We start from the raw sequence: 12,409 nt of genomic DNA, 5'->3' as shown, positions 1-12,409 counted from the left end.
TGCAGTGTTTGTATACGCAGAATACCACGAAATGCATTGTTAGCAACTGTTATTGCTAACAAGGGCTAGCCTGGCTAGAGCTAGGCTAGAGATAGCCCTGGCTGGTTTCCTGACTGTTTAAATGGAACATCGACAACTCGGATTACTGGGAAGATTTTTCTTGGTCAGTGTAAACGAGTCTGTTAGGACCTGGCTTTGCTGTGTGTGTGTGTGTGTGTGTGTGTGTGTGTGTGTGTGTGTGTGTGTGTGTGCGTGCATGCTTGGTAATAATTTAGATTCTCTGATGATAACACATTGGAGATCACTCCTCAATGTGGCCAAATTCACAGATCAAGGCAAAGCCCCCCCCCCCCCCCCACACACACACACACACACACACAAACACAACTACACACACACACCCTCTCCTCACACAACCCCTCTCTCTCTCTCTCTCTCTCACACACACACACACACACACACACACACACACACACACACACACACACACACACACCCTCTCCTCACACAACCTCTCTCTCTCTCTCTCTCACACACACACACACACACACACACACACACACACACACACACACACAAAACTACACACACACCCTCTCCTCACACAACCACACTTTCTCACTCTCTCGCACACACACGCACACACACACACACACAACTCGGCCATAATCAAAGCGTTGGTGTGGCCAGATGCTGCGGTCTTGTGAGTGTGTGTGTGTGTGTGTGTGTGTGTGTGTGTGTGTGTGTGTGTGTGTTGCTAGCAGATAGTTGAGCTGCCAGCCAGAGCCAGAGGGATTTTCTCATGGAAACACTGAGATCCCCTCAACCTCTCTGCTCGGGCTAAGATACATTTAATATGACTAAACATTATAAATAGCCTTATAGCTGTTCAGAGGGAGAGAGAGGGAGGGGGAGACAGAGGGAGAGAGAGGGAGGGGGAGAGAGAGGGCAGGGGAGACAGAGGGAGAGAGAGGGCGGGGGAGACAGAGGGAGAGAGAGGGCGGGGGAGACAGAGGGAGAGAGAGGGCGGGGGAGACAGAGGGAGAGAGAGAGAGAGGGCGGGGGAGACAGAGGGAGAGATAGGGCAGGGGAGACAGAGGGAGAGAGAGAGAGAGGGCGGGGGAGACAGAGGGAGAGAGAGGGCGGGGGAGACAGAGGGAGAGAGAGGGCAGGGGAGACAGAGGGAGAGAGAGAGAGGGTGGGGGAGACAGAGGGAGAGAGAGGGCGGGGGAGACAGAGGGAGAGAGAGAAAGAGAGAGGTCTGGTGAATAACATGGAAAGTTCACAGACACACACACAAACACACACACACTGCGTCTCCTGAGAGAGGTGGCACAAAACAATCTCCCACGGGAGACGGTTGCTATAGCGATGCTATGTACTTACTTCCTCCCACCTGTGTGTGTTTGTGTGTGTGTGTGTGTGTGTTTGTGTGTGTGTGTGTGTGTGTGTAAGAGGTCATAGGAAACAAAATGGAATGTCAGAGAGAACACAGAAGTAAACACACAGATATTAAGCATACACATGCACGTGTGCGCGCACACACACAGACATAAGGCAGGCACACACGCACGCACGCACGCACACACACACACACACACACACACACACACACACAAAACATTCCCAGGATAGCTCCCAGAATAGCCCAATCATGTTTGTTTGTCTTTGAATCATTCTGTAGTGTACATTATGTCATACTCTCTCTCTCTAAGATAAGTGTCTAGATGTTGATGGAGGGAGCAGGTACTAAGATAAGTGTCTAGATGTTGATGAGGGAGCAGGTACTAAGATAAGTGTCTAGATGTTGACGGAGAGAGCAGGTACTAAGATAAGTGTCTAGATGTTGATAGAGGGAGCAGGTACTAAGATAAGTGTCTAGATGTTGATGGAGGGAGCAGGTACTAAGATAAGTGTCTAGATGTTGATGGAGGGAGCAGGTACTAAGATAAGTGTCTAGATGTTGATGAGGGAGCAGGTACTAAGATAAGTGTCTAGATGTTGACGGAGAGAGCAGGTACTAAGATAAGTGTCTAGATGTTGATGGAGGGAGCAGGTACTAACATAAGTGTCTAGATGTTGATGGAGGGAGCAGGTACTAAGATAAGTGTCTAGATGTTGATGAGGGAGCAGGTACTAAGATAAGTGTCTAGATGTTGACGGAGAGAGCAGGTACTAAGATAAGTGTCTATAGATGTTGACGGAGAGAGCAGGTACTAAGATAAGTGTCTAGATGTTGATAGAGGGAGCAGGTACTAAGATAAGTGTCTAGATGTTGATGGAGGGAGCAGGTACTAAGATAAGTGTCTAGATGTTGACGGAGAGAGCAGGTACTAAGATAAGTGTCTATAGATGTTGATGGAGAGAGCAGGTACTAAGATAAGTGTCTAGATGTTGATGAGGGAGCAGGTACTAAGATAAGTGTCTAGATGTTGATGAGGGAGCAGGTACTAAGATAAGTGTCTAGATGTTGACGGAGAGAGCAGGTACTAAGATAAGTGTCTATAGATGTTGATGGAGAGAGCAGGTACTAAGATAAGTGTCTAGATGTTGACGGAGAGAGCAGGTACTAAGATAAGTGTCTAGATGTTGATAGAGGGAGCAGGTACTAAGATAAGTGTAGATGTTGATGGAGGGAGCAGGTACTAAGATAAGTGTCTAGATGTTGATGGAGGGAGCAGGTACTAAGATAAGTGTCTAGATGTTGATGGAGGGAGCAGGTACTAAGATAAGTGTCTAGATGTTGATGAGGGAGCAGGTACTAAGATAAGTGTCTAGATGTTGACGGAGAGAGCAGGTACTAAGAGAAGTGTCTAGATGTTGACGGAGAGAGCAGGTACTAAGATAAGTGTCTAGATGTTGACAGAGAGAGCAGGTACTAAGATAAGTGTCTAGATCTTGAGAGAGAGCAGGTACTAAGATAAGTGTCTAGATGTTGACGGAGAGAGCAGGTACTAAGATAAGTGTCTAGATGTTGATGGAGGGAGCAGGTACTAAGATAAGTGTCTAGATGTTGATGGAGGGATCAGGTACTAAGATAAGTGTCTAGATGTTGATGGAGGGAGCTGGCTCAACTCACTCTCATTCTGGTATAGCGGGAAATAAATGGTCAGTGATCTTTACAACCATCCACCGGAAGTACCAAGACGGTCTTCTTTATTGCACAATCCAATTCTTTCCAGCATTTCCAGCATGTAGGTTGCTAGCTTGCTAGCTAGCGTTGTTGTTGTTTCGCAGCGGTGGAGGCATTTGAGTGTGACACGCCTGTGAGAAGACTGAGGTTGCCAGGTCTGTGAGCAAACTGAAAACATACGCTCCTCTCTGGGTTGCCAGATCTGTTTGTGAGCTGAACATACGTACGTACGTATGTCCGTACGTCCATCCAATGTTCGCTAACGCGATATCTGAGGAACCCCTTGACAGAATTTAATCAAATTTTCCTCAAACATTGACTTGGACTCAAGGATGAACTGATTAGATTTTGGCGGTCAAATTTCAAGGTCACTGTGACCTCAAAAACGGCATTCCAAAGTTTGTTAACCCGATATCTCAGGAACGGCTTGACGGAAATTCTTCCAATTTGGCTCAAATGTCGACTTGGACGCAAGGATGAACTGATTAGATTTTGGTGGTCGGTGGTCAAAGTTCAAGGTCACTGTGACCTCACGACCGCTCGTTTCATCATGATTGTTAACACAATATCTCAGGAACGCCTTGACAGAATTTCATCCAATTTTTCCAAACGTCCACTGGAACTCAAGGATAAACTGATTAGATTTTGGTGGTTAACACTTTGAGTGCCACGGCCCTTGGGCAAAAGGTTGCCTGCTGTGCCACATAGGCCGCAATGCATTTTAAAACAGTCATATAATTTCTTTAATTATTACTATGTAAACACTGAACACGCACAAATAACGATGAGACTCTCTTCTATCACCTGCAAAAAAAAGTTTATTGATCCCATTTTCCGTTCTTTAGTTATGAGCCGGAGAAGATAGCTTGATTGAACGAAAAACAGACCTTTTTTTCTACGAGCTGAGATAATGAGCCTTTTGTGAAATTAAACATTTCAAGCACATCACTGACTCTGAAGCAAATTTTCTGATGTAGTCACACCTCAAAAATAATTTCCTTCAATAAAACAGTGAAGGCAAGGGAATTTTGTTTGGAAGAATAATATTTTTAGCTGAAACCAGCAGCGCTGGCCCCTGCGTGCGCTGCTGGTTGCAGCTTCTTGCTGATCTTTTGCTGCTGGTGGGCATCGGATATTCTGGCTTGCGTTTGCCAACCCTGTCCTGCTGTCTGGGCAGTGCTGTGTGCTGCTCTGCGTGCCCCACCTCCCCCCCTCCTCCTCCCCCCCCCCCCCCGTTGTGGGAGGAGTGTCTCTCTGCTCTGCTCAGCTCTGCTGTTTGCTGTGCGTGTGCTCAGCACTGAAAAAGTCCGCTAGATCCAGCTTTTTTACAGCCGCGTGTACCAGCTCCCATGCTTCAAGTTGAGAATAATAACAAATCCACGGCTGATCATGCGAATGGGTGTTGCAGCGGACACGGAGGCTGTTGCAGCGGACACCGAGGTGCTCAATTGTGATAGCAGATTGGCTGCTGCAGGGGCACAGCTAAACGTTATGCTTCAATGAAGCCGCTGCATACGGACGGATGCAATGCGATTTCCTTTTCCCCAATGACTTCTTCTGTGTGTTTCACTCCACGTTCTCTCATCTGGAGTGCGCTGTCGCCACCTAAGGGTTCTGTAAAATAGGTTAGACACATTCAATACCTCTGATATTGTAAGAGGCGATGTAAGAAGCTGAGATGGACACCCCCCCCGTCAAAAAAACAATTTCGAGTTATTGACGCCATTTGGCGTCGCTGGCACTCTACGGTAAATTTCTAATGACGCCATATGGCGTCGCTGGCACTCAATGTGTTAAAGTTCAAGGTCACAGTGACCTCATGGACCTCATTTCCAAGCTCTTTAACATGATATCTCAGGAACGTCTTGACGGAATTTCTTCCAATTTGGCTCAAACGTCCACTTGGACTCAAGGATGAACTGATTACATTTCGGTGTTCAAAGGTCAAGGTCACTGTAACCTCACGAACGCCATTTTAAAGCTCGGTAACGCCATATCTCAGTAACACCTTGATGAAAATTCTTCACATTTGGCTCAAATGTCAAAGTCTGAACAGACATGCATGTTGACTGCTCACTTGTTGGCGGAGGCCTATATCTGCGGTGCGGTCATTCTAGTTTTCTTTTTGTTTTGTTATAATTTGGTTGGACCAGATGGACTGAGGTGTCTCTCTCTCTCATTGTCTCATATGGAACTAGTATAGTAAATGTGTGTGTGTGTGTGTGTGTGTGAGAGAGAGGGAGGTGTGTAAGTGCGGTCTGAGGGGGCCCCTCAGTGTGCGAGTGGGGGGTCTGAAGTGGCGTCCTTCCATTAACACAGACAGCAGTTTGTGTGACAGATAACACACACACACACAGGCAGACACACACACACACACACTAACACACAGAGGTGTGTGTGAGAGATAACACACACAGGCAGGCACACACACACACACACACACACACACACACACACACACACACACACAGAGGTGTGTGTGAGAGATAACTGCTCTGGCTTGCACACTCTGTCACCACACACACACACACACACACACGCACACATGCACACACACACACACACACACACACACACACACACACACACACACACACACACACATATCATGCACTCAATAACACTTTTCTGTACCTCTCTCTTTTCTCTCACCATACTTTCTTTCCGTGTTTTCCAAACCTGTGTGTATCACACACGCACGGACGCACCTACACCCCTACACACACACACACACACACACACACACACACACACACACACACACACACACGCACGGACGCACCTACACACACACACACGCACACACACACACAGGCGCGGACACGCACTCAGTCAGCCCATCACACACACTTCACATCCACTCCCCCATCACATGCCACCATGTTGACTCACTTGCCATGAGATGGATTGGCGTGGAGGAATGAACGACACACACACACACACACACTCACATGGTGGGTGTGTGTGTGTGTGTGTGTGTGTGTGTGTGATGCAGTGGCCTTGCTCGGGGATGGTGTCAGTCTGGCATCAAGATGACTTGTGTGTGTGTGTGTGTGTGCATCCCATGACCTCATCCTCAGTGTATCTCTCCTCCTCTTCCTCTCCGTCCTCTCAGTGTGTTGACTCAATCAGCTCTGCTTACCGTAATGTTTAGAATATCCACTACTTAACAGCAGGTGAACCTTAACTGTTCTTACCGTAATGCTTGGATCATCAGCTGCTCAGAATGTTCTATTGCATTAAAATTGACTGCTCTTACGTAATGTTTCAATCAACAGCCACTTGGCATTTTGTACTTCATTCAAATGGATGTATCTTACCGTATTGTTTGCATGAGCAGCTTCTTAGCGTTGTGATTAAAATCAGATTAAAATGGACTGTTGTTACCGTCACTTTTTGATGAGCAGCTGCGTATCATTACATTATCAAATTGTTACCACAATGCTTGTATCATCAATATTTGGCAATTTGTAGCTACTATATTAAAATGGATTTATGTTAGCGTAATGCTTGGAGAGCTACTTAGCATCGTGCTTTCATATTAGCATTGACTGCTGTTACTGTCATTCTTGTTTTATCTGCTATACAGAACTTTGTTATTAGATTTACATTGGCGGCTGTACCGTAATATCAGTAGCTACTAGAAATAGTTTATTGACGTATTAAAATGCATGTTTCAATAAGGAGTTACTTAGCATTGTGTTGGATATGGTGGGGGCTTATAGGGTATCCAAGGTAGGAAGACTCCAGCCTCCAACACCACGGCGTAACTTTGCCTCACCGTGAGCCGGTGTTTCCTTGTCAAGTCAAGTCAAGTCAAGTTTATTTGTATAGCACATTTCATACACAGAGGCAATTCAAAGTGCTTCACATAAAATGGTTGACAGGAAAAGAAAAGAAAAGAGAGTAAAATGGACATTTAAAAGCATCACAAAAAAAAGAGTATAAAAAGTGCATTAAGCAACTTCATTAAGCACATAAAATGGTTGACAGGAAAATAAAAGATTTAAAAGCATCACAACAAAACTTAAAAAAAAGAGTATAAAAAGTGCAATAAGCAACAGGCGCAGCAGTTGCAGAAAGAGCTCAAACTTATAGAGGACTCATTGGGTTTGCATAGCTGTCAGCAGTTAAAAGCGACGGTAAACATAAAAGTCTTTAGTCTATTTTTAAAAGTAAGTAAAGTTGGGGAAGATCTGAGGTCTTCAGGCAGTTTGTTCCAGCTAGCAGAAGCATAGTGGGTAAATGCAGCCTTCCCGTGATTTGATTTGATCCTAGGGACAGTTAATAAGCTGGACCCTGTTGACCTAAGAGTTCTAGACGGTTCGTAGCGTGGGAGCAATTCAGCTATGTATTTTGGGCCTAGGCCGTTAAGTGATTTATAGACTAATAACAGTATTTTAAAATCTATTCTCTGACACACTGGCAACCAGTGTAAGGACTTAAGAACTGGAGTGATATGATCAGCTTTCTTAGTCTTCGTTAGAACTCTAGCAGCAGCATTCTGAATAAGTTGAAGTTGCCTAAGTTCTTTTTTGGAGAGACCAGAAAAAAGGCTATTGCAGTAGTCTAACCTACTATAAATGAAGGCGTGAATTAGTTTTTCTAGATCCTGTCTGGACATGTATCCCCTAATTCTTGCTATATTTTTAAGATGATAAAAAGCAGATTTTCTAATTGACTTAATGTGGGAGTTAAATTTGAGATCGGAATCAATAATAACTCCAAGATTTTTTACTTGATCCTTAGGCTTCAGGGATAGAGACTCAAGGCGTACAGTGATTTTAAGCCTTTGTTCTTTGGGGCCAAACACGATCACCTCAGTTTTGTCTTTGTTTAGCTGTAGGAAATTCTGGCACATCCAGTTATTTATTTGATCAATCCACTGGCACAATGATTCTATGGGGGCATAGTCAGCTGAGGAAAGAGTTATATACAGCTGAGTGTCGTCTGCATAGTTATGATAGGCTACTTTGTTTTTTTGCATAATTAGGCCTAGAGGGAGCATATAAAGGTTGAAGAGAACGGGCCCCATAATGGATCCTTGAGGCACCCCACAAGTCATCCTAGTTAGGTCAGATGTGTAATTGCCAATGGAGACGAAGTACTTCCTGTCTTGAAGATAGGACTTGAACCACTGGAGGACCGTACCCGATAGCCCAACCCAGTTTTCCAGTCTGTCCAATAAAATTGAGTGGTCAATAGTGTAAAATGCAGCGCTAAGATCCAGTAGCACTAGAATCAAATTTTTGCCTGAGTCTGTGTTCATTCTGATGTCATTTATGACTTTAGTAAGCGCGGTTTCAGTGCTGTGATGGGGGCGAAAGCCTGATTGGAGTTTATCTAGGAGATCATTTGAGGTTAGGAATCTATTGAGTTGTAGGTAAACAACCTTTTCAATTATTTTGGCTATAAAGGGGAGATTAGATATTGGTCTGTAGTTACTGATTACCGATGCAGGTAGGTTGAGGGGGATGTGAGGGAGGGGACTGTGGGGGGGCCAGGTTCGGGGTCGGGAGTGCTGGGTCGGGGGTGGGTCGGGGGGGCGTGGGGCATGGCAGTATGGGGGAGGGCTGGAGGGCATGTGAGGGAGGGGACGGTCGGGGGGCCAGGTTCGGGGTCGGCAGTGGTGGGTCGGGGGTGTGTCGAGGGGGTGTGGGGGATGGCAGAGAGAGGGAGGGTAGGGGGGGCGGGGAGCAGGTAGGTTGAGGGGGATGTAAGGAAGAGGGCTGTGGGGGGGCTAGGTTCGGGGTCAGGAGTGGTGGGTCGGGGGTAGGTCGGGGGGGCGTGGGGCATGGCAGTATGGGAGAGGGCTGGAGGGCATGTGAGGGAGGGGACGGTCGAGGGGCCAGGTTCAGGGTCGGGAGGGTAGAACGAGAGGGGTTAGATGGACAAGGGGACTGGGGGATCATAGACAGTCCAAAGCTTATCAGTTCGTTCATCCTGCTGGAGAATGGAATGGGGGAGGGGGGTGGGGAGAGGTGGAGGAGCAAAGAGGTAGAGGAAAGGGCAGCGTCCTCTGCTTCATCCTGGAAGGAAGATGTCATGGTTGGTTGTTGGTGAACTGGGAGTTCGCAGAGGGGTGTAGAGGCCCGGAAGAGGAGGGCGTTCCATAACACGGCTGAGGTGCGACAGCTTGTTTAACGGGCCGTTTTTGTGTGTGTGTGTGTGTGTGTGCGTGTGTGTGTGTGTGTGTGTTTCAGGAAGTGTCCAGATGGGTTTGACTGTCTGAAGGCAGGGAGGAACCCAAACTACGGCTACACCAGCTTCGACAGCTTCGGCTGGGCCTTCCTCTCTCTGTTCCGCCTCATGACCCAGGACTACTGGGAGAACCTCTATCACCAGGTGTGTGTGTGTGTGTGTGTGTGTGTGTGTGTGTGTGTGTGTGTGTGTGTGTGTGTGCGCATGCGCGTGTGCGTGCGTATGCGCGTGTGCGTGCGTGGATGTGTTTATGTGTGTGTTCTCTCTGTGTGTGTCTGTGTGCGCTCTTGCAGTGGCGCCTGCAGGATCTGCAGGATTTCATAGTACGCCCAAGCACCCCCCCCCCACGCCGTGCCCCCCCACGCCGTGGTGACTACTGCTTGATGAAAATATAAAGAAATAATCATGTCTGCTTTACATGAGGAGGTGTGTGTGTGTGTGTGTGTGTGTGTCTGTGTCTGCGTGTCTGTGTGCGTGTCTGTGTGTGTGTCTATGTGTGTGTGTGTGTGTCTGTGTCTGCGTGTGTGTGTGTGTGTGTGTGTGTGTGTGTGTGTGTGTGCATGTGCGTGCTCGCCCCTGCAGACGCTGCGTTCGGCTGGTAAGACCTACATGGTGTTCTTCGTGGTTGTGATCTTCCTGGGCTCCTTCTACCTGGTCAACCTCATCCTGGCTGTGGTGGCCATGGCCTACGAGGAGCAGAACCAGGCCACCATCGCCGAGGCCTGGCAGAAAGAAAGAGAGTTCCAGATCGCCATGGAGAGACTCAAGAAAGAGCAGCAGGTCAATAAATCAAAATACTTCAGCAAGGTTTCAGATCACCATGGTTTACGTCAACCGCTTTTTACAGCCGAGCAATCGCAGACCGAGGCCGTCTCCCATAGCAACAAATATGGATGAAGTGAAGGTGGTGGTGGAGAAATAGGATGTTGTAATCAGTGACTTGACGTTACTGTAACCGCGATCATAAAGGCAGTATGGATTATACCCAACGTGTATTGGAAATATCATGGTAAGACTTTGCTTTTTGCACCACAATGTATTGTCTGCTAGAGGATGCTGACCAGCTGATCGCTGAACTAGCAGCTGCTAAGCTAACGTCAGGTGATGTTTTCACGATCCGCCCTTTTCATTTCCAGGCATGCGCCTTTTCCACCCAGAACACGTGTGAACAGCCCTCGACCGGCAGTTAGCCAGCTCAGTGACTTAGACAGTAGGTTTTGTAGGTTTGGGAAGATTGCACAAACAGTGCAAGAGATGGAGAGAGTTATGAAAGCGAACCCCACATCTCTTTTCACAGCTGTCATTTTGCCCTCGTTGACACAAGAGGGTGTTCTTTACCCTCAACAGTGATGCAGCAGCACCGAGGTCCTTCAGTGAAGGGCCAAGAAGGACGCTAAGAACACCCTCCAGTGTAATTAGTATTGTGATCATACAACGGTTAACAACAAAATCAAATGTATTTCATGTATTCATAATGTGGGGCAATTCACTCTCAAGTTTTTGCGAGTGTTATCTCTGTTTTCCTGGAAATACATGGTCTGACTAATAACTGGAAAACAATGAATCACGTCCAGGAGCCTCCTATGCAATGAGACCTAGTTTACTACTCCAGCAAATAGACAGACCTTGAGTAACGACCTAGCAACAAGAGACGAGAACTGGTCCCTGTTGAGTCAGAGCCAGCCAACTTGCTTTATAAAGATCGTGATTTCCCAAACGGAATACATTCCCAAACAAATAGACAAAAACGGCTTTGTTACCTCAATCTTTTCCAAGGTATCTGGTGAATGAACATTCATTCAGTACAGATTTAGCCACTACGTCGGCGAACGATCAGATTGCTTGTTCGGAACTACCTGTTGTAATCGTTTTTTTTCTTCATGCTTTTAATTAATCCATTTCTAATTAACAGGTGTTGAAACTGTCGATTGGTTTAATGTATGCCCCTATGTATCTTTCATTTTGTTGACTGGATCCTACCCTGCTGTATCTACTGCTCTTAGGTCGCTTCCCAGAAACTTCTGGACTCTGACTCGATGATGTCACCAGAACTCTCTCCCTTCCCATTGGACAACGGGGAGGAACGGAGGAGGAGCCATGTGATGGGGGGCGTGACTGACATGGATGGGAACCTATCAGCGGAGAAGCTGCTGCACCTGGAAGCGCCGGACGGGGGAAAGGTGAGGACGAGGAGACGAGCGTGTTTTCGTGTTATAGTTAGCTGATCAGCAGGTACAGTTATCTTTGTCATTATGCCTCTACATGTCCTGCATTCATGTAGTTAGCTGATCACTAGTTACAGTTAGCCTAGTCAACTTCTTCTAGTCAACTGAGCATGCTCACAACTTGACCACTTCAATGCCAAGCATGTCGTGTACATGACTTCCCAACTCGTAAACACGTGTTCACGACTTCCACTTGAAGGCAACAACAGTAAGCTGTTCACAGAGCTGAGGACCTCCCAACATGGCCGCCAGAGGGTGTTACATCACGTGAAAGCCTCCATCTTATAGTTTTTTTCTCCTCCTCTCTGCAGCCCCTCCATCCCCTCCTCTCTCGCTCCTTCTCTGCGCGGACTCGTCGGAGCAGTCAGGTGTCCTCCATCTTTAACTTCCGTCTGAGGAGCCGCGGCTCGGAGGGAGAGATGGCCGACGACGAGTACAGCGTCCCGGGCGACGTGCTGGAGGGGGTGGGGGGGCGCACCTACAGCGGGGGGCTGGGGGCCATGCTGCCCCCTTGGCCCAAACGACGACCCAGCACCTACAGCACCACCAGCAGGGGGTCCCAGGTGAGGCGCGCACACACAGACACTAAACACACACACAGTGTATGAGCATTATTGCTGCGTTCAAGACAAGTCGGAACTTGGAAGTTTCACCTCGAGATTTCCAACTTCCGATGGCATTGCTTCATGCTGTGTCTAACACAGGGTTAAAAAACATACAGAGTATCACAGTGGACTAGAGTGTTCAAAGTATGAGTAATCTGTTAAAAAAGAAAACGTGATTATATAATTCTGTTCATATATATTTCTGTTCATCATATGCAGTTTGTCAAATACAATTTGCTTACAAA

The 12,409-nt window shown here is 47.1% G+C and overlaps 2 protein-coding genes across 2 annotated transcripts in view; one reads left to right on the top strand and one right to left on the bottom strand.

Annotated features, from left to right (window-relative positions):
• Window positions 1-12,409, bottom strand: part of LOC310798302 (NACHT, LRR and PYD domains-containing protein 3-like) — a gene marked incomplete at its 5' end in the record, with an annotated part of 621,920 nt that overhangs the window by 491,401 nt on the left and 118,110 nt on the right. The gene's annotated exons all lie outside the window — the stretch shown is intronic.
• Window positions 1-12,409, top strand: part of LOC310791018 (sodium channel protein type 5 subunit alpha-like) — a gene marked incomplete at both ends in the record, with an annotated part of 128,805 nt that overhangs the window by 113,395 nt on the left and 3,001 nt on the right. The window contains 4 exons of the mRNA XM_083652734.1: window positions 9,337-9,478; window positions 9,917-10,114; window positions 11,338-11,514; window positions 11,871-12,122. Coding sequence (XP_083508860.1) covers window positions 9,337-9,478; window positions 9,917-10,114; window positions 11,338-11,514; window positions 11,871-12,122 — 769 coding nt within the window. The remainder of the gene's footprint in view (window positions 1-9,336; window positions 9,479-9,916; window positions 10,115-11,337; window positions 11,515-11,870; window positions 12,123-12,409) is intronic.

Source organism: Poromitra crassiceps (assembly GCF_964638095.1).
Source record: "Poromitra crassiceps genome assembly, chromosome: 2".
In the NCBI taxonomy this organism is placed as follows: Eukaryota; Metazoa; Chordata; class Actinopteri; order Beryciformes; family Melamphaidae; genus Poromitra; species Poromitra crassiceps.
This window is presented reverse-complemented; position numbering and strand designations above follow the sequence as displayed.